Here is a 20,848-nt window from a genome sequence, read left to right on the forward strand (position 1 = left end):
TGTAAGACAGGCGGATGGATGGATGAATGGTGTGAGAAAAAGCTTTTCTAACAACGTGTGTTGCTTAAAAATTCCTGCTTTGGCCTAGTGGCATGGCTCTTGTTAAGGAAAAGAGGAACTGTTTTGGAATAAGGAAGGATTTTTGAAATATAAGGTTTTAAACTATTTTTTTCCCCAAGATGAATTAAGACTTCAGAAGACAAACCTCAGATTGTTCAAGAAATAGCAGAGGAGGCAGATATTTTTTGAGATTACTTGTCTACTGCTAATCTTATTTAAAGTCACCTTATGTAAGTACATTTTACTCTATTCAAATGAGCCAATCATGAGTGGATTGTGAACCTGAGCTCAACCAATCAGCAGAGGGGCTTGCTGTGTTAGGGATAAATAGGGGAACAGCCCGCCTGCTCTGTGTGCTTGCTTGCCAGATTTTTGGCTGATGGCTCACCCTTCTGCAGAGGTCAATTTTGCTGAGACAATTCTTTATTTTCATGTCTATCATCTTGACTCCAATGGTTCTTGGAGAGCACATTTATAACAATGGATAGATGGACACTGTAAGTCACCATTAGACTCTAATTCTCCAAGCACTCTGAGGAGAGGCTATGGTGACATTATTATTAGACAAAAGACAGTGAGGTAGAAACCCTTTTACTTTCACTTGTTTTGAAGTTTTTCTTTCTGTTTTTGATCACTGTGGGAATTGAACTTATGGCCTTATGTTTATTAGGTAGGTGCTCTACTACTTGAGCCATGTTTCCAGCCCCCTTTTGTTGTTTGGCTTTATGCCTGGATCAGCCTGGCCTTCAACCTTCTTACCTGTGCTTTTTTGGGGGCTGGTACACAAGTGTACCACTCTGCACAGCCATTGGCTGAGATGGACTCTTTTGTGAACTTTCATGCCCAGATTGGCCTTGAATCACAATCCCTTGATTTCCACTTCTCAAGTAACTAGGATTGCAAACTTGAGCCACTATACCCAGCTTCTTTGAAGATTTTCTAACAATGTATCTCTTGTCTTAGTAAATAGAGTGTTAAGTCATACACAGAGGATGGAGACATGGATGGACAAACAGGTGATGGATGGATAGGTATGTGGATGGATACTTTGGGTCACTTGTCATTTTAGAAGCCCACCGATACCAGTCCTGCCCCCTAAATGACTTCCTGTATGACCTTGAGAAGGTCCCGTGGGGTGCTTGCCGGGGTCTTCTCAAAAGTCACAGGAAACTGCCAGGTAAGGGCAGCAGGTCTGAACTGCAAGGTGCTGCTCACCTATAAAATGACTCCTGAGGAAGAGGAGAAGGGGCTCTAAGTAGAATCCACCCCCTCCCCTGCTCAGATCAGGGGTCTAGAAAGTGTGGTAATAGAGAAGACTTGGCAAAGTTTTTTGTGCCTCGGTTTCTGCATCTGTAAGATGGGTGTGCTCTTACACTGTAACTCCAGGGACTTTCATTGGTGCTGTTTTAAGAATCAAGTAAGAAGGTGTACAAGTGCTTTGGAAAAAAAAAACCAAACTCCAAGAGGTGATGACCCTAAGGCCTCCTAGACCCCGCCCCACCAGCCCTCACACCCCTGCCCTCCTGCTTTGCTGCCTTGAGACGGGGCCGGGGTGGGGGGGAATCCTTACTGGTCAGCGGGTCGATGCTCTCAGGGAACTGGTACTTCTTCCAGGGCCTGCGCTTGAACTTGCAGCACAGCATGTCACAGTAGTGCTCCTCTTCCTCGGGCTGTTCCGGCTCAGGGGGCTTTGCCACGGCGGTTGGCTCGGGGGCTTTCTTGGCTGGGGCTATGGGATGACATTGGGGAGGCCCAGGGTGGAGGTTACAGGGACCAAGGTCCTGCCTACAGAGCCAGAACCAAGGGACTCGCCCTCAACCAGCCATGAGTTCCATGTGCAGAAGCCTACGCGCTACCTGGGAGCGACCCAGACTGTGCCTCAGTTTCTCTTGCTGTACATGTGATCAACCTGGACCTAGTTCTTGGTGGGGCTAGAATCTTGGCTCCACGTGGACCTGGCTAGGATCCCTGCATGTTATGATGCTGGTGCTTGGTTATAAGGGCTCTGCTCTCCACAGTTCCTCATGATGTTTATATTTTAGGACTGTAAATCAGATCTGCTAGACCCACCAAGGGCACTGTGAGCTCCCAGGCCCCGTACTTCTTTGGAAAGACTTAAAAGGTCTCTGACAAGTGAGCATATTTTCTTATTTCTTCCCCGTCTCCTGAAAGAAAGGAAGCATTTCCCTGAGGCTCGGTGACACCCTCCTGTAATACTAGCACGAGGAAGGCTGAGGCAGGAGGAGCCAGAGTTGGAGATGAGCTGAGCTATCTAGGGATTCTGTCTCAGAAGGCAAGGACAGAAGAAAGGCAAAGCTCAGGGGGCCCCATCAAGGCACTGATGCTTCTAGGCAATGAGACCGCCACATCCAGAGCAAGCTGGGGACACACTACATGCAAGACCAGGAGCCCCACCCACCACCAGGGGAAGGGGCAGACGGGTCCATTAGGTGCTGGGCCAGGATGGGAGTAGGGCCTTCCCTCAGGCAACCTCACCATGGGTGCCCACTCCCACTCACAGGGTTTGGGGCTGTCCTCATCCGAGGTGACATCGGGATCGATGAGCTTCTCCTTCACCTTCTCCGTCCGCTCCTTGAAGAGCTTCACCAGCTCCTGCAGCCGGTCGTTGATGATGGCACTGTTCTGGCTGGCCGAGGAGGCTGCGCGGTCCTGTCCACTGTGAAGACAAGGCCCATCTCTCTCAGCAACTGGGCGGGGAGAGGACCCCCTGCCCCAGCCAGAGCTGGGCCTCAGCTTCTATCCAAGCTTGAAGGACACAATCCTGTCTCTGCCTCTGCTGATACTGTTGACCCACTCGCTCTACTGTCAGTTGAGGGAAATCACGCCCAGCTGCTCTAGCCTTGTTCTTAGAAAATGTGCCACATCGCCTGGTCAGATGGGCAGTTCCCAAAACACATTCGCCCCGCTGGTAATTCAGGGGGAAACTCTTGAACTCTGCTGAGAGTGCAGTGAAACAGGACTGGGGCACTTGGTCTGAGGTTCTCATGAGATACACATCTGGGGCAGAACAAAGAGGGAAACCGGACTGCTTTAGAATTTAGGAAACGGCTGGCAGAAAAAGTGCACAGACACACTGTAGGTCCTAATTCACATGCGTTTACATTTATGCATAGGCTGAAAAAGAGAAAAGAGACCTGGAAAGGCATGGTTCACCCTTATAATCCCAGATATATGTGAGGCAAAAGTGTAAGACCCTACCAGAAAAAGAACAAAAGCGAAAAAGGATGGAGTATGCCTCATATAATAGAGTGCTTGCCTGGGAAATACAAGACTCTGAGTTCAAATCCTAGTACTGACATTGTGGGGAGCAGACAGGGGTGGGGAGACAGGAGATGTACAACTTCTGGCCTTCTTAATGAAGAGAGGCCTGGGATCTCCTCTCCTAGTTGTCAGTCGCCAGTGGGATCACCATCACCTGGGATCCTAAATGAGCCCATGGAGCAGTGCCTTCCACTGACTAAATGAACAATTACTACATGCCATGCCATTGGAAACACCTTATTGTTGGCCCTTTAGGGTCTATTTGTGATGGTAGCTTAGCTTAGCTGGTGAACATATGGCCTCCCTACTGACTTCCTTATGCAATCTCAAGGGTATTTTTATTATTGTACTTGATTCCTGACACATTTTCTGGTGATAAATCCAAACCCTGGCCCCTAGCCTACTGCATAACACGTGACCCCCATGTGCTAACAGGACAACTGAACTATCTGAGGCTGCGGGGTTTCTTTCTTTTCTGAACTGTCTATGCCTCTGTTGAATACAAGTACATAAAATTAAGGAGAGAAGAAAAGACTAGAAGGATGAAGGCAGAAGTGCCGTCTCCTGTGGCTGATGCAGGTGACATGGCTAGGCAGTATGACAGGATGTCCAGGCCGGCTTCCATGATGGGGATGTCAACGAGGTTACTCACACCCTTCAGAAAAACACCTCCCCATTGGCCCAGTCTGGGAAGCTGTCAGAGACCCAGGTCCCAATGCCATTGCCGTGGTTTCTAACCACTGGGCCAACACATGGCCTTGGTTGGAACCTGCAGGAGAGTAGGTGGGAATGTGGATTCCCCTGGGTCACTAGCTGGGACTCTGATCCAGTCCTGCCTGGTGGGGCCTGGGATTCTGCATTCTAAACAAGCTCCTGATAGAGATCCAGACAATCATGGGGCAGGAGGAAAGGGGTGTAGGAGGGAGTAAGACCTTAGTTAGATGCCTGTGGCTCAGACCTATAATCCCAGCTACTTGGGAGACTGAAATGGGGAGGATTATGATTCAAGGCCACCCCAGGGAAGGAAGTTTTGAGAGTCTTTCTTAATGGAGAGCTAGACTCGATGGTATGCTCCTATTTGCTATGACACAGAGCTTAAAACAAGTGGATTGGATTGGACCCAGGAATACACTAGACAGGAAGCAAGAAAGACCCTACCTCAAAAAGAACCAGTAGAAAACAAGACTAGAGATGTGGCATAGTGGTCAGAGCATGTGTCTCAAAAGCATGAGGACCTGAGTTCTAATCCCAGTACTGCCCTCCCTCCAAACAATCAACAGCTGCTAGCTCAACAATAAGTCAGCTGTGGGGTTCACAGCTGTCATCCCAGCTAGTAGGAGGTGGAGGATGGGGGTCCTGGTCTCAGGCAAAAATAAAAAAGCCATGAGACCTTATCTGAAAATTTAACTAAAGCAGAAAAGATTAGGGATATGTGGTAAAGCCTCTGTCTAGTAAGTACAAGGCCCTGAATTTAACCTCCAGTACTACCCTCCTCCCCCAAAAAGTTGGGACCCACTGGGTCCCTGTAATCTTGCTGATTACAGGGAGTCATCTGCCTGGTGACCCCACAGGAACACTGCTGGTGTGGACCAAGCTGGCTGAGTCTACACCCAGCTGATAAGTGTTAGGACGCCTGGCCAAGCAGGAATAGCCTGCAAAGAACACCCAGATGGACCGCTCCAAAACCCTTGACTGTCTGCCGTGTGTGGAATTCCAAAACTTCCACGATCCCTTCTCCTCCCCCGTCTGCCCCCTCTCCAGACCATCACCCCCTCCTACCCTGGGCTCCTACTCACTCTGCCTCCTGTGGGGTGGTGGGGTCCGACCAGGCGACCGCCGGGGACTCAGCTGGTGACAGTGCTTTGAGCTCTTCGGCCTCATCATCCGGGGAGGGCAGCTTCCTCCTGCAGGATGCAGGCATCCAGGGGCCTTCAGCTGCGGCAAGGGCGGGCCAGGATTGACCTTGACCCTGAAGGTCACCTAGAGCCAGTCCTTAGGAAGAAGGGGAGGGGAGAGGCCAGAAAAAGAGTGGGGTGCAGCACTCTGGGGTCCTCAGTCTCACATTCTGTGGTTTGCTTCAGGCAGACTCCGGGGGGTTGCACCCTAGATCTTCAAATATCACTGAAACTCTCTGAGCCACCTCCATTTCCCCCTGTATAACATGGGACTGATTCCAGCTCACTAAATAATGGGGTGCTTATCACTGAGTCAGGTCTTAGCTTGAACATCCCAACCCTCTACTTTGAGCCTGAAGTCACACCTGCCCCCTTCTCTATCACACGCGGAGCAAGGCCTTGGCACCCAGGCTCCAGCTCATGGTTTGAGCTTGGGCAAGTCCCAAATTGAGCTCCAGGTTTGGTTATCCATCTAATACAATGAAGACTAACTTAGTGCTTTCATTCATCAGCATGGTTTCCAGGCCCTGCCCAAGAAAAGCCCAAGAGAGCAGGGAGGGGGAGGGGGACCTGTGAGTGCTCGCGGCCGATCCAGGGACAGCAAGGGTGTCAGACTTGGCAGGCGAAGGTGGCAGCTGTTCAGGGGAGGGGGGCTTCTCCTCAGCGATGAGGGGGTGGTTGTCAGCGTCAGTGTCTTCCACCTGCACCTCTGGGTGCTCATTTGTGGCCGGCACTGGGAGAGAGGAAGGAGGAAGAGTCAGAGAGAGAGAGAGAAGCCAGGTCTGGGGCCTGGCGGAGGCAGGCACACGTGTGGAAGGCCTCTGGTGGCATTGTCTGCTAAGGAAACCCACGGGAGAGCTGCATGCAGGGGGCGCAGGATGCCGTACACAGGCCCCTGAGTGCCACCACACCCCAACGACCACCAGCCACAGAGAAGCAAGGATGCCACTGAAATTGCTTCAAAGTCCTGCCTGGACTAGAAGAATGCAGACCAGCAGTGAGCTGCAGGCACAGAAGGCATGAGGTAGGGGCAAAGGTTGGGCCTGGCTTAGCACAGCCTGGGCCAGATGCTTCTCCTCCCTGAGCCTCAGTTTCCCTACTATAGGAGAGAGCAAAGTCTCAATTAGACATTCAAGGTTTCCTTCTATTAAGCACAATAGCCTGTTTTAGCAATATGTATTACTCCCAATTTGGGTGCTTGGAACCCCCAGAATTCATCAGCCAGTCCAGTCCTGACCTCTGAGACCTCCCTGAGAATCAAGGCCTCCCCGGGGAGCCTGTGCCTGGAACAGGTCCTCAAGTCCAAGTTCAGAGGATGCTGGGGGCTGGGCTGGCGCCCCTACCCCCACCCACCTAGGCAGGACCACCCAGTGGCAGCCAGCACAGGCCTGGCACAGCACATGGAAATGGCTGCATCTGGGATTTTTCTCAGGAAGGAACCAGCAGTTTATAGAGTTGCTTATTATTTTCTAGTTTGATGAGTAGGGGCCTCAAGACTCTGGGCTCTTGTTTACTGAACGCTAAGCCCTCTGGGGAAGAGGATGAGTAGCAATAAAGACTTTTTTTTTTTTTTTGCAGTCAGGGGGCCTGACCTCTGGGCCTGGGTGCTGTCCCTCAGCTCTTCAGCTCAAGGCTAGCACTCTACCACTTGAGCCACGGCGCCACTTCTGACTTTTTCTGCTTATGTGATCCTGAGAAATCAAACCCAGGGCCTCATGCATGCAAGGCAAGTGCTCTACCACTGAGCCACCTTCCTAGCCCAATAAAGACTTTTTTTTTAATGTTAAGGGACACTGGGGTTGGAAAAGTAGCTCTGTTGGTAGAATGCCAGCCAATGAGCGAAAGTGTCAAGTACTGAGTTCAAGTTCTAGTTTCAGGCCAAAAGAGAGAGAGAGAGAGACTCCAGGCTCTGAGGAGGACATAAGACAGAAGGGCTCTCACCTGGCAGCCCTGCAGCCATGGAGAAAACGAACTGGAAGGGGAGGCCAGAGGCCCACCGCAGTTTCTCACATAGGCTCCAAGAGAGCCTCCTGGAAGGGATGCATGGTCCCAGACACAGGAAGTGTTATGGGCTGCAAGTTTGTCTAGGAGCCTGGGGGAGGGGGAGAGTGCTCCTCTACCCACCCATTCCTCCACCTGGGTTAGGCCTGCAACCTCCCTCCTACCCCCACCCCCAGGAGAGGGAGAGAAAAGCCCCCATGACTGGTTCTCATTTCCCCGCCCTATAAAGAGCTCAAAATAGAAATGAGATTATTATTATTATTTACAGATTTACAGACAGAATAAAGTCATTAGGAACATAAAGAACAGTAATACATTATTAAATTACCTTAGAGACTAATGTTTCCATGATTAAGCACTTCCAATATATCTGAAGGATGGGATTTGTTTTACTAAACTCTAAGTAATTTATAGATGTTAATTATGCTTATTTTATTTTGTCGGTCGTGGGGTTTGAACTCAGGGCCTTGGCACTGTCCCTGAGCTGTTCTGCTCAAGGCTAGCACTCTACTACTTAGAGCCACAGCTTCACTTCTGGTTTTTGAGTGGTTAACTGGAGATCAGAGTCTTACAGGGACTTTTCTGCCTGGACTAGCTTGGAGCTGCAATCCTCAGATCTCAGCCTTCTGAGTAGCTCGGGTTACCAGTGTGAGCCACGAATGCCTGGCCCTATTATTTATTTTTGAAACATGGTCTCATTATATTGCCCAAGTTGCTCTCAAACTCATGAACCTAGCAGATCCTCCTGCCTCAGCTACCTGCTTGGTTGGGACAATAGGTGTGTACCTCTATGCTAATCTATATTAACTCTTTGACCTTTCCAGCTATTCTTGTTCCCATGGTGTGAATAAGGAAACTGAGGCACAGGGATGTTGAGAAGGCTCCTACAGCACGAAGATTGGGTCAGTGCCTCTCCTCCCAGCATACCCAGGAGCAGCCAGGCGCAGGTCTGGAGGACACCAAGGGAGAGGGAAAGGGACACCTTGAGATCACTGGAAATGTTGTCCCCCTGCCCCAACTCCACAGGTGCCAGGCGATGTCACCGAAGCGGGAGTGGCCTTCTTGTTCTTCATGTCCTTGCCTGGGGTACCTACAATCCTGTACGTCACACTGTGGTCCCATCAGCCATTGCCTCGGTGAGTCACTGGCCCCCAATGTGGGAAGCCCCAGGGCCCAGAGAGGACATGGAAGATTTTAGCCACATAGACCAGGTACAAAGGGTAGCAGACTGAGACCCTGACTCACCTTCTAATTCTTCTGGATCCTCAGAGCCAGTGAGGTCTCAGCTCAGGGCCCCAGGGCCTTCGCTAGGGGCCCTGAGTTACAGCCAAAGCCCCCTTAAGGCTAGGAACCCCTGGCAGGCCCCTTGTACCTCACCTGGATTCTCAGCTCTGTGTTTACCGTCATTTCTATGTAGGTCTTCTATTTGTGGCAATAAATTCTAGTTTCCTATTCAATTAGTGATTTTAAAAAGTGTCTCAAAGCAGCAAGCAAATGAAGGTAGAGTTGGTCCTGAAAAGTGAGAGTGGTCTGCAGGGGTGAATGGAGATTTAAGGCTTGCCCCCCAGGAAATGGAGACCTGATGGGCATCCTCACTTAAGTCCAAATGTCACCTCACCCCACCTCCATGACCACTGAGAGGTAGGAAGAGAAGACAGCCCTGGGTCTCTTCCTTTCTCTGCTTCACCTGAGAGGCCAGCCCTGCCCAAGGCCAGAGGAAACTAACGGCCAGTTCCAAAGGGAACAGTACACAGGGCTGACTGGAGTTAAGGCAGAGAGAGGCTGGAACCCCTCGTGAGCAGCAGTAGCAGCAGCCTCAAGGCCATCTGGGAACACTGGGATATGCCTTCCTTTGGCCCGTGAATCTGAGGATCTGCCCCTTCCGGCCCTCCTGCCTGTACCAGGGACTTCTCACTGTCCTGAATCTGAGTTGTCAAGCACAAAGTCTAGCCCCCAGCAAACTCATAAGCTCAGGTCAGGAGATTCTATCTGCAGTGGGCACCATATTGTTCCACTATTTCCCTTCTTTCATTGCCTTGACCCTCTACCAGCTTCTTGCCCTAGTTTCATGGACTGAAGATCTGAGTGGCTTATTTAAACTAGAGTATGAGGGACTGCCTTATTTTAAAAACATGACTCACAGAAAGCAAAGTGTAAATCAAATACTGAATTGCTAATGGTGGGAGTTGAGGCACAAGGAAAAGGGGGCCCAAGCCCCTTAGGTCACCACCAGAAAACAAGAAGAAGGCCTGAGGAAGAGAGCAGGTTTTCCCTGAGCACAAGGCCAGGTCCTCCACCGTGCCCCTGCTGCCATGCAGGAAGTCAGCTCAAGCCATGCAGAAGCGCAGGGCCGTGGGGTGGGGTGGGGCTCACACTACCAAGGCGCCGGATGGAGCTCCTGTTCTCCTTGGCGAAGCTGGAGCTGGACAAGGCCGTTCTCCGGGAGACGAGGACAGGGATACGCGTGATTGGGGGGCGGTAGCTGGGCACATTGGGGAGATGCTCTGCCAGATTTGGGGGGGCAGGCCTGGGGGCCACCTGGCCAGGAGGTTGGTCCTGGACTAGACGGTTCAGCTGCATATCTCGGCCTGAGTTAGCCATGGTGCTGGGGCCAGAAGGTTTCAGGTAGGCAGAGGTGTGACCCTGGGGGCTGCAGTCAGGAGCAGAGGTGGAAAAGTGGCATGAGTGGGGCTCCTTTCCAGTGCTCGCACAGAGCAGCCCTGCCAAGGTCTAAAGCATTGCTTATTTTTATTGGTTTGTGAGACAGGGTCTCACTATGTAGCCCAGGCTGGCCTCAAACTCACGATCCTCCTGCCTCAGCCTCCCAAATGCTGGGACTACAGGCATGCACCACTAGGCCCAGCTTGAGGAATCACTGTCATCCCTGGAACATAGCATGAAAAATGTCACCCAGCCAGATGTCAGTGGCTCACACCTGTCATCCTAGCTACTCATAAGGCTGAGATCTGAGGACTGCAGTTCAAAGCTGGCTGAGGCAGAAAAGTTGTGAGACTCAGAAAAAGCTGGAAGTGGTGGTGTGGCTCAAATGGTAGAATTCTAGCCTTGAGCTCAATGAGGCTCAGGGACAGTGCCTAGGCCCTGAGTTCAAGCCCCAGGACTGGCACAAATAGAGAGGGGGGGGGACATGCAGATGGTCACAGAGTGAACTCCATTTCCAAACCAGCTGGTGCTGGTGGGAGCTAGGATTCCGTGTCTCTAACCAGCTCCCAGAGGATGCTGAAGCAGCCGGATGAGGCCTGTGCCTTGAATAGCGATGGACAAATGGCTGTCTCAGCATTCCTTGGGGAGACGCTCTCTAAATCACCTGGGAAGGAGAAGCATGCAGAGGCAGCTCCACCACAGCGGGTCAGTCCTCGGCCCGCCCCATCTACATGGAGGCCCAGCAGCAGGTCACAGACCTGGTAGGTTCATACAGATAAATCTTCAAGCTAACAGAGAACACTTTCCAAAAACCCAGTTGGCCTCATACCTGCAATCCTAAAAATTCAGGAAACTGAGAGCTGAGGATCTGGGTTAAAGACAGCTCAGGCAATTAATGGCCAAAAATTGGAAAGTGGACTTGTGGCTCAAGTGGTAGCAAGCCAAAAAAAAAAACCCAAAAAACCTCACTTGAGACTGTGAGGCCCTGAGTTCAAGTCCCAGTACTACTAGCACACAAATAAAACAAACAAACCAGGAGCAAGCTCAGGACACTCAGAGTCAGGACAACTGGCTCAGGACCAGCCCAGGCTGGGGACCTGGGATACATTGTCTCCCCTGCTCTGGAGAGGGATACTGTACTCCCTTTCTCTAGATTTGGAAGTCATGATTCAGAGAAGACACCGGATTAGCTATGAGAAGGAGAAGGGCCAGGAATGAAACAGCTCTTTCTTGACTTCTTGGCCAAGTCTCAGCTTTTCCCATCTGAAAAATGGGGTACAAGCGGTATAAGGGACTCCAAACCAGACCAGGGCTTGACATCCAAGGGAGTGTAAATACCCAGCCATTGTTTGGCTGCCCTGTAACCACCCCCCACCCCGCAATGCTCTCCTACCCCCCCCTCCACACTCTGCCACCATTCCTGAAATTCTCAGGATTGGGTAGACTTGACCCAAGGAGCCAAGTTCACCATTGAAAGCAGCCTGGAGGGCCCAGAAGCCACATCTAGCCCACAGAAACAGGACCTAGGGCACAGACTTGGTGGACGTCCCACTGTACACAGCCTCTGGTCCCGCTGCCCCTCAGAAGGAGATGGCTGAGTGGAACCCTCACTGAGCCAGTACCTAAAGCTGCTTCCCCCAGAAGAAGAGGCTGCACTGAGGGCCAGAACAGTGGGGCTCCCCGGCCAGGAGTTTAGGCCTCAGCCCTTCCCCCCAGAACCCATGAAAGACATGTGTGGCTATGATCACGTGGCCCCAGGGCACGGAGGATTGGCTTCACTGAGGACGGGGGATTGGGGAGCGCACATAGACTGGGAGGAGGAGGAAGGAGAGGCAACCCTCAGCCTGGAAGTCCTCCCCAGCCCCACCTACCTGCCGAGCTGTTGGCCTGGGACTCCTCCTGCAGCTCCTGCAGAGACACAAGTTAGGAAGCTGGACCTTTGCCACCTGCCGGCTCAGATCCCATCCTTCAAGGTGTCCACCCCTAGCTCTGCTCCTGCCCTGCCCAGCCCCTCAGGCCCTGCCAGGCCACTCCTGCCCTGACCCCTGCCGGACTCCCCATTCAGCCAGACCTGGGCCCCCAGAAGAGAACCCCATAGTGTACTGGCCCCTCTGGGGCCCTCTTGCACCCTTGGGAGGTGTTTGCAGCACGTTTTGACACCAGTAGCTTACAGAGGCCCAGAGTAGGGAAGGGAGAGAGTAGAATCCAGGCCAGCTCGCCTGATACCCGCCATGGCCAACGCCCTTCCTGACTGTCTGACCCTGACACGGCAGGACCCTCCACCCTGCTTCTGTCCTGTGGGCATCTCACCAACTGAATTTCCCCTGTAACCGCAGTGTGTGGGGCAGAGCTGATGTGGATACCTGGTACCCAGTAGCCCGGCTCTCCTACCTGCAGTGATGCTGTCTGAAGCTCTGTCCCGTCTACTCCACTCTGGTCCACACTCGCCTGTACCAGCAAGCAGCTATCCAGCAGGACACTGTCACGCCAGGGGTAGAGGAAAGGGTTAGAGTGTTTGACATTGCCTGAGTTCTGCTGAGGTTGAGCTCTGGCCAGGAGCTGGGCCTAGAGATGCCCAAGACCAGGCCCGAGCCATATCCAGTGCACAGGGCTGGATCCCACTCACAGAGGTGGCATGTGAGCTGGATCTCAAGGATGACAATTTGAAAACATGGAATGGATCAGGGGCGTGGCATGTGCCAGGAGGAGTGTGGGTGACAGTGGGGGGAGGTTCTGTCCATAGATCACCACAGATGTTCAGAATATATCTCATCTCCTCCCACAGTCTCCAGGCCACCATCTTTGACAGATAGGACAGGGAATGTAAGAAAAACAAGGCTCAGAGAGGTGAACTGATCAGGCCAAAGTCATACCACAAATTGTCCTAAGCCACACAAACCTTGGGCCAAGGCTTTGGTTGTTTTTAATGCCAGGAAATAAATCAGAGCCACACTATACTTGCTGAAGTTTTTCTAATCCCTGCCAGTATACAGGAGAGATGAGGAGGGGCAGGGCAAGGACTGGGGCAAATAGAGAGCTGTACCCACCTGAAGGTGGTATCTGACCTACTTTGAACGGGTCTTTGAGGGAAGGGTCATATCTTCTGACTTTCCAGAGAAGCCTGAACTGTAGTTTTTGTGGGGTTTTTTTTGGGGGGGGGACTGGTCTTGGGGCTTGAACTCAGGGCCTAGGCACTGTCCCTGAGATTCTTTGTGCTTAAGGCTAACACTCTACCACTTTGAGCCATAGCACCACTCCCAGCTTTTTCCTGAGTGATTTATTGAACATAAGAGTCTCACAGACTTTTCTGCCCTGGCTGGTTTCGAACCTCAATCCTCAGATCACAGCCTCACGAATAGCTAGGATTATAGACATGAGACCCTGGTGCCTGGCTCACTGTACATTTTTTTTGAAATGGAAGTTTCTGATATTTGAATATTGATCATTCTGATTCATGTCTCTATATTACCATGTAACTGTAAAAAAAAAAAAAGAGCCTATATCTGTAGGTACTGGCCTTGAATTCAAAATCTTCTTGTCTCGGCCTCTGGAATATTTGGGTTACAGGTATGTACCACCATACTTGAATTTCCTGTGACTTCTGGAGTTAGGTTGAGGCCTGCTACCTAACAGCCCCAGCTCCCACCCACCTTAGACTCTTGTCACCAAGGGGGTCGTGGAGGAATATTCATGTCTGCTACCTAGAACATCTGACCTGTCTATCCTCTTGGATAGTGCCAAGGCTCCGTCCCCTGCTGAAGTGGGTGAGCAGGTAGAGATGGAAGTGTAGCCTGCATGGATTGCAACCTACTGACTGGGAACAGAATGCTCCCAAACTCATGGTCTCTCAGGGGGCTGTGTGCCAGGCATTGTGCCCACCAGGCTACCCCTGGATCTGACTTCATCCAAGCAACCCTGAGAGATGAGGGCTGCAGCTAAACCCATGTCAGCTTAGAAAACAGGGACTTGGGGAGGTCTAATGGTGGGTCCTGAGCCACACAGCCCAGGCAAATGAAGCTGGGTAAGACACTGGCATCTCAGGGCCCTAGGCTGTGGGCTTGAAGTTCTGTGCTGCTACTTCATCCCACATGACATGAGGGGTTAATGATCCAAGTGCCTGACTCCTCTTAGCTCTCTTCTATAGACATGGCTCTGCAGGGGGCCAGGGTTTTCAGGGAAATAGGCCCCACCCAATCTTCTAAAAGATTCAGTCACAAAAATAGGCCACATTTATGCCTGGCATAATTCCTGGGTCCTTTTCTCCCTAAAAATATAAATTCCCAATCATGTTTACAACTGGCTTTCTATGAAGATTGATAGGTCAGCATGTTAATATTGTATCTTGCAATAGTTTCTTTTATCTAAAAGTGTTTCTTTGGTGTCCGATTGGAAAAGAAATTAGAATACTTGCCCTGCATGCAAGAGGCCCTGGGTTTGATCCTTAGCACCATGAAAAACAACAAGCAAAGAAACAAACATTCTCATGGGGACCTGAGACATTTGGGGCACTGTGCTTACTATCAAGAACTTATCTTTGCCAGGCGCCGGTGGCTCACGCATGTAATCCTAGTTACTCAGGAGGCTGAGATCTAAGGATCGCAGTTCAAAGCCAGCCCAGGCAAGAAAGACTCTTGTCTCCAATAAACCAATAGAAAACCAGAAGTGGTGCTGTGGCTCAAGTGGTAGAGCACTAGCTTTGAGCTAAAGAGCTCAGGAACAGTGCCCAGGCCCAGAGTTCAAGCCCCACGACCAACAACAACAACAAAAAGAACTTGTCCTCCACAGACAGTAAGCATGAAGAGGCCTAAACTAATACAGTGTGCTTCCTAGCTCAGCCTGCTGCCCCAGATGGCAGCCCTGCTAAAGGATCCCCAGCACCCTCTTTTTCCCAGTATCCAGCCAGCAAGGCACACCACATGGCCTTGGGCAAGTCCTCTGGGCACCAAAGGCTGCCCTGTCTCCCAGGATGGCAGGATTCCCCAGCCTGAGCAGCCTGGTTTATTTCAATGAGGGCAGAGGGACCAGTGAAATTGAGTGGGAAAGTCCACAAAAACACCATGATGGATTGTTCTGGATTCTCCTAACACTGGAAGCCACTTCCTATGTGCAATACCAACTGTTTACTTTGGAGCCAACATGATTTGGGACAAAACCTCAGGTCCATCCTTCCTGGCAGGGCAGCCCTTGACCTGCAGGGCATCATCTCTGAGCCTCAGTTTTCTCATCTGTGAAGTGGGAGGTCTGTAACCAAACCTGCCATTCTGACTTTCTGATGAGTCTTCCAAGTAACTCTTTGATGATAAGCTATTTTTGTTGTTGTTGGTGGTGGTCATGGGGCTTGAACTTTGGGCCTGAGCACTGTCCCTGAGTTCTTCAGCTCAAGGCTAGCACTCTACCACTTGAATCACAGTTTTCTGGTGGTTTATTGGAGATAAGAGTCTCATGGAATTTCCTGCCCAGGCTGGCTTTGAACGGTGATCCTCATATCTCAGCCTCTTGAGTAGCTAAGATTACAAGCGTGAGCCACTGGTGCATGGCTTGATCAGCTATTTTTATTATTGGTCTTGTCATTATTAATCCCAGAGAAGGCAGCAATCCACAGGGCTAGCACCTGACCGATGGGAGGGGAGCGGTAACAGGGATGGGACATCTCAGTCTCAAATAGCAAGGTACTTAAGCCCAGCACTGTCCTGGTCAATATCCCCAAGATCTGTTACCCTCCCTCAGCCCAGCAGCCTATCAGCTTCTAGAGAATTCTCAAGTCCTAGGGATGTTCAAACAGCAGCAGACAGAAACTGGGTCCAGGGCTTCCTGGAGGCTCTGTAGCTCCTGGGTTGAAGCTGGGGTTAGCTGTAGCCAGCTTGTGACCATTTCCAGTCTATTCCCTCCACAGTCCCAGTACACTGTACACCCACTAAATTCCCACATACCTTCAGTAGGTTCTAGCCGTAGAACCCCAGGGAAGGAGGGAGGGAGGGAAGGAGGGAGGGAGGGAGGGAGGGAGAGAAGAAAAGACAAAAGGAATGGGGGAGAAGGAGGACAGAGGGGAGAGGAAGGAAGGGAAGGAGGGAAGGAAGGATGGAAAGAAGGGAAGGAAAGAAGAAAGAAGGGGAGAGGGAAGGAGGAAGGGAGAAAGGCAGGCAAGCAGGCAGGCAGGCCATAGGCAGAAGCAACCACCTACTTGGGTATCTCTGTCTCTGCCAGCAAGGATGCCCATGTTGCAGGACTTCACCTGGGGGCCCAGACATTCACCCCAAGCCCAGGGTCGGCACATACAAGTGGAGACTTGGACAACCCCAGCTTAACCAGGAAAGCAGCTCCTAAGCCAGTGTGGCTCAGATGGCAGCCGAGCCATCAGTCCTTCCTGCTTCTAATCTCACTGAGGGGATGTGCAGGGAACGGCAGAACCGCCCCCAGGGAGGCCAGGTGGGGACCACAAGGCTGTGGTTGCTAGGAAAAGCCCAGCTGCGGCCTGCAGAGACAAGGTTGCTAGGTGACCAGTGGCGTTACCAGGGCCCTGACGTCATCAGTAACCTGCACCTCTGCAAAGCTGGCCAAGAGCATCCTTCCCCAGGCAGAAGCAGCCCAGCTCAGCTTGCCCCATGCCTCATGCCCTCTGGCAGTGGCCCAGGAATGCTGGCTCTGTCCCCACAGCACCTTGTTCCTTCTGGGCCTGGGGCTCCATAGTTCCCTCAGTTTTAAACTCAGGAACTTTTGCCTGAACATGTGTGCCTGAAGATTTGTGGAAAATTGTATACATGTGCTCCGGGACCCAAGCACAGGGCAAGGGTGGGGCCTGCAGATACATGCTAGTGTATACATGAGTAGCCGTGTGCATGCACACATGCGTACATGCATGGTATGTTGCACATCTGTATCTGTGAGCTGGTATACATGGAGATCCTGCACCTGTGTGCACTGATCTGAGAACATGTGTGTGGTCAGTATAGGGGTGTGTGTGTGTGTGTGTGTGTGTGTGTGTGTGTGTGTGTGTGTGTGTGTGTGTGTGTGTGTGTTGGAGGTACTGTGGCTCTAGGCCAGTGCTTGGCATACAGAGCACAAAACCAAGGACAGGAGTTCAGTACAAAAAAAAAAAATCATATAGCCAGTCACCAGTGGTTCACACCTGTAATCCTAACCACTCAGGAAGCTGAGATCTGAGGATCACAGTTCAAAGCTAGCCCTGGCACGAAAGTCTGTGAGACTCTTATCTCTAATAAACTGCTCAGAAAACCAGAAGTGGCACTGTGGCTCAAGTGGTAAAGCACTAGCCTTGAGCTGAAGAGCTGAGGAACAGCACCCAGGCCCAGAGTTCAAGCCCACGACTGACCAATCAATCAATCAATCAATCAATCAATCAATCATATAAGCAGCAGTGCTACCTAGAAGCCTGAAGCCCTGACTGTAACACCCTATCCCCACCCCACACCCCTTAGCCAGGTGGATAAGTGACTCACACAGGCTCCATCAACTCCTCTTCCTCCTCCTCTTCCTCCTCCTCTGCTTCCTCTTCATCTTCCTTCTCCTCCTGAATCCGGGGCAGCTCCCTGAGTCAGGGTGAGTTCAGGAAGTGAGCACCCACAAACAAATACAGCCACTGCTTACAGCATTCTCTATAGCATGTCATTGATGCGGGGGACCTGACCTGATCTGGGGAGTCCCACCAGAGCAGCCCCAGGCTCTCTGCAGCCTTCTGCACTGTTGGGTGGTAATCTAGGTCAATCCTAAGCCTCTCTGAGCCTCAGTTTCCCCATCTTAGTAATGCAGCTCATGGGACTGAAAGCCCCAAACCTCCCAGCTTGAGTAGCTGTCACTAAGAATCAACTGTGAGAATAGAGATCCTGAGATTCCCCTGGGAGGTAATTTGGCTTCTGTCTACCATGGAATACAATGCAGCAGTGAAAACAAGGAGGTGCAGATAGGCACATGTAACATGTTATCTTTTCTAGGGAAAAGAGAGAGAGAGAGAGAGAGAGAGAGGTATGCCCACATGTATCCAGACTGTCTTAGAACACAGCACAAGAAGCTGATAGATGATGTACCCATGGGGAGAGGGCAGCTTGCCTGGGGGAGATTGGCTTGGTTCTGCCCCATACTCTCATACATTTAGGATTCCACATGACAGGCCTGTCACTTTTCAAATAAGAACCCCTCTCCCACCCTGGGATTGCTCTGGCTCCTCACCTGGGCATCTCCACTATAACTTCCATCTCCTCTTCAAAAGCTAGAACAGGGCTGGGGCTGCTGTGCTGCTGCGGGTCCTCCCAGTGTGGATCAACCTCTTCCAGGACTAGGTCAGGCTCTACTTGCTCCATGGGGAGGATGCTGACTGTGGGGGGGGGGGCACGTGGAGGGGGGGAGAAGGGGGGAGGGACGCATGGAGGGGGGATGGACACAGGTGGAGCTGCTGGTGAGGTGAGACGGGTAGGCTTGGGCCCCTGCCCGCCAAGAGAACCTTGGCCACCCCACAGCATTTCATCTTTAAGCTTCAACACTCAGGCACTGTCAACCAACAGAGCAGGGCTCCAGGAACAAGCTAAAGCCCCAGCCATTTGCCTGCCCTTTTCTATTACTTCCGCCCTTCTTTTCCTCACGATACAGAGCTTTGATTGCAGTGGATGGATCACCAGAGCAGAAAGATTGCTTCTAACCCAGCATTGTGTGTAAGGCCAGGGCTCTGCTACCTTCAGATGGCCTATGTGGTCCTGTGGGGTTCAGGAGGAGACTGACTACAGTCTGTTTTCTAGATACCACCCCTTGCTGACAGCTTAGCACTCTGGAAGTCCTCCTCACTGGTCCTCCCCCTCCCCCCCCAGCCACCCCACCCTCCCAGGAAATTGACTGCTGGGTAGGAAAAGGATCATGGAGGTCTGCCCTTGGCTAGGTCCCCTGATCCCTAACAGTATGTGGGTACAGAGGAATCACCAGAAACTCCCCTGGGGTGTCAAGGAGAAAATAGAAACATTCCGGGCACCTTCCAGGTATTGTCCAAAAAGCTCCAGGGGCTGGGTGGTCCTTGGGCCAACAAATAATAATAGTAACTTTAATAGACTTTTTATTTCTTGGAAGACCTGGGGATTGAACTCTGGGCCTTGCGCTTTGTTAGGCAAGTACTCAACCACTCGAGCCATACCTCCATCCCAAAGAGGCAATTTAAATGGAGACAGCCTTTCCTGGGACGCCCAATAACATAGTTGTGTTCATAGGCCTCATGACTATCATAATTACCATAATAGTAACAGCACATTCCTGAGTGCTTCCTGTGTGCAGAATGCTTTACGTGGATCAACTTAGTCCATCCTCACACCAACTATTATCCTCTCTTTCAGATTGTGTTCCCATGTTACAAATGGGCAAACTGAGGTATAGATGCTTACTTTATTTTATGCTAGTACTAGGGTTTGAATTCAGGGCCTTGGACTCTTGCTTGGCTTTTTTTACTCAAGCCTGACACTCTACCATTTTGGTTACACTTCCCACTTCAGCTTTTTGCTGGTTAATTGGAGATAAGAGTTGCAAGGTTTTATTTGCAAAGACTAGCTCTGAATCTCAGTCCTCAGATGGAGTTTGCTGAGTAGCTGGGATTACAGGCGTGAGCCACTAATGCCTAGCAAACCCCTTCTTTCATGGGGTGCTTTCCATGGAGAATGCCCTGGGAAGCTGCCCCGTCCTGTGCTTAACTATCCTTCCCTGTAGTTGCTCTTGGTTCTCCTAGACCTACATTTGGGGATCCTCCAAATCCAGACATAAAATCCAGAGCTGGACATGCTGTGTGTCATTTCTATATCTCTACATCTTTGGGGTGCCATGCTTGGGCATAGCAGGAGTCATTGAGGGAACAGAGAGCCCAAAGAGTGAGAATGATATTGTCCCTCTTTCTACAGACAAAAGAGGGAGCTTAGAAAGGTGAGTAACTTCTCCCAAGGCCATGTAGGAAGTTAACAGAAGAGCCAAGTCTCCCAGGTGATAGATAACAGGGCCCAGATGAGCGCTCCCTGGCACCGGAGCCTCTCCACACAGGGCACTGCCCTTACAGTGGGTGTTGTCCTTGATTCCTGCTTGCATTAACTATCTAGGTGGTATTCAGGGATCAATGCCTCACAAACTCTGCCTTTTACCCCATCAGCAGGCCTGTGAGCTGTGCCTCAGACTGCCCCTATTACAAAGATGTCTGAGCTCTGAGAAGAGGAAGGCTTGGATCACCAGCCAAGAAGGGAAGGGGTGGGGGCTCTGCATATGGCCCCAGGCAGAACAAAGTGGGTGGGGAGTAGCTGCAGCCCAAGGTTGATGGCTCCAAGCCATCCTCTTTGGAAGGCCGGGGCATCTGTGCACTTGCTCTGCCTTAGTGCAGGTGAGTGACATCTCCCACCTGGCCCTGGAGCACTGACCCTCCCTCACTATTAGCCTTGCTAATAGTGGTCCCAGAATCATCTGAGAAAAGGAGATTCACAGGCAGTGCATCCTCTCATGAGGGGAGCAGGATATTTTTCACTATGGCCCTGGTTCAATTGCTTTCCCTGCCTCTAATGCTTGTTCAGCACCCAAGTAATCTTTTGTGGAATCCCTCCCCTGCTCAACCACCTTCGGTGGCTTCCTATTGCCCAGCGCCTTCATCCCCTGAAGTCAGACCTAACATTCTAGTCTTATCTTCCACATCAAGGAGGCGGTCTCCAGATGAGCTGAAGTGTCCATCACTCTCCACTACCCCCTCCCACTCTTACCTCCAGACATTTGCCTCACTTTACTTCCTCTACCAGGGCTGGCTGCCCAGTTTTAGACACCAAGAGCCTCAAACTCAAACAGTGGCTGTGAATGAAAGGGCAAGCCGCAGCTGCTGCTCAGCCTGTCCTCTTAAGGCATGTGGCCTGTGACAGCAGGTTCTGAGAGAAAGCAGGCTTCTCTGTGTAAAACTACCCGACTTGTCAAGTGTCAGCAACTAAGTCTAATTT

The 20,848-nt window shown here is 51.3% G+C and overlaps 1 protein-coding gene across 1 annotated transcript in view; it reads right to left on the minus strand.

The window, feature by feature from the left end:
• The window catches only part of Cngb1 (cyclic nucleotide gated channel subunit beta 1), a 53,654-nt gene that overhangs the window by 21,014 nt on the left and 11,792 nt on the right, over positions 1-20,848 (minus strand). Inside the window, exons 10-17 of the mRNA XM_069992284.1 lie at positions 18,084-18,228; positions 17,368-17,446; positions 12,291-12,380; positions 11,771-11,807; positions 5,808-5,970; positions 5,139-5,246; positions 2,580-2,737; positions 1,631-1,789 (exon numbers count right to left, since the gene is read on the minus strand). Coding sequence (XP_069848385.1) covers positions 1,631-1,789; positions 2,580-2,737; positions 5,139-5,246; positions 5,808-5,970; positions 11,771-11,807; positions 12,291-12,380; positions 17,368-17,446; positions 18,084-18,228 — 939 coding nt within the window. The remainder of the gene's footprint in view (positions 1-1,630; positions 1,790-2,579; positions 2,738-5,138; positions 5,247-5,807; positions 5,971-11,770; positions 11,808-12,290; positions 12,381-17,367; positions 17,447-18,083; positions 18,229-20,848) is intronic.

The sequence above is a fragment of the Dipodomys merriami genome, unplaced genomic scaffold (assembly GCF_024711535.1).
Source record: "Dipodomys merriami isolate MVZ:Mamm:240054 unplaced genomic scaffold, mDipMer1.0.p SCAF_41, whole genome shotgun sequence".
Classification (NCBI taxonomy): Eukaryota; Metazoa; Chordata; class Mammalia; order Rodentia; family Heteromyidae; genus Dipodomys; species Dipodomys merriami.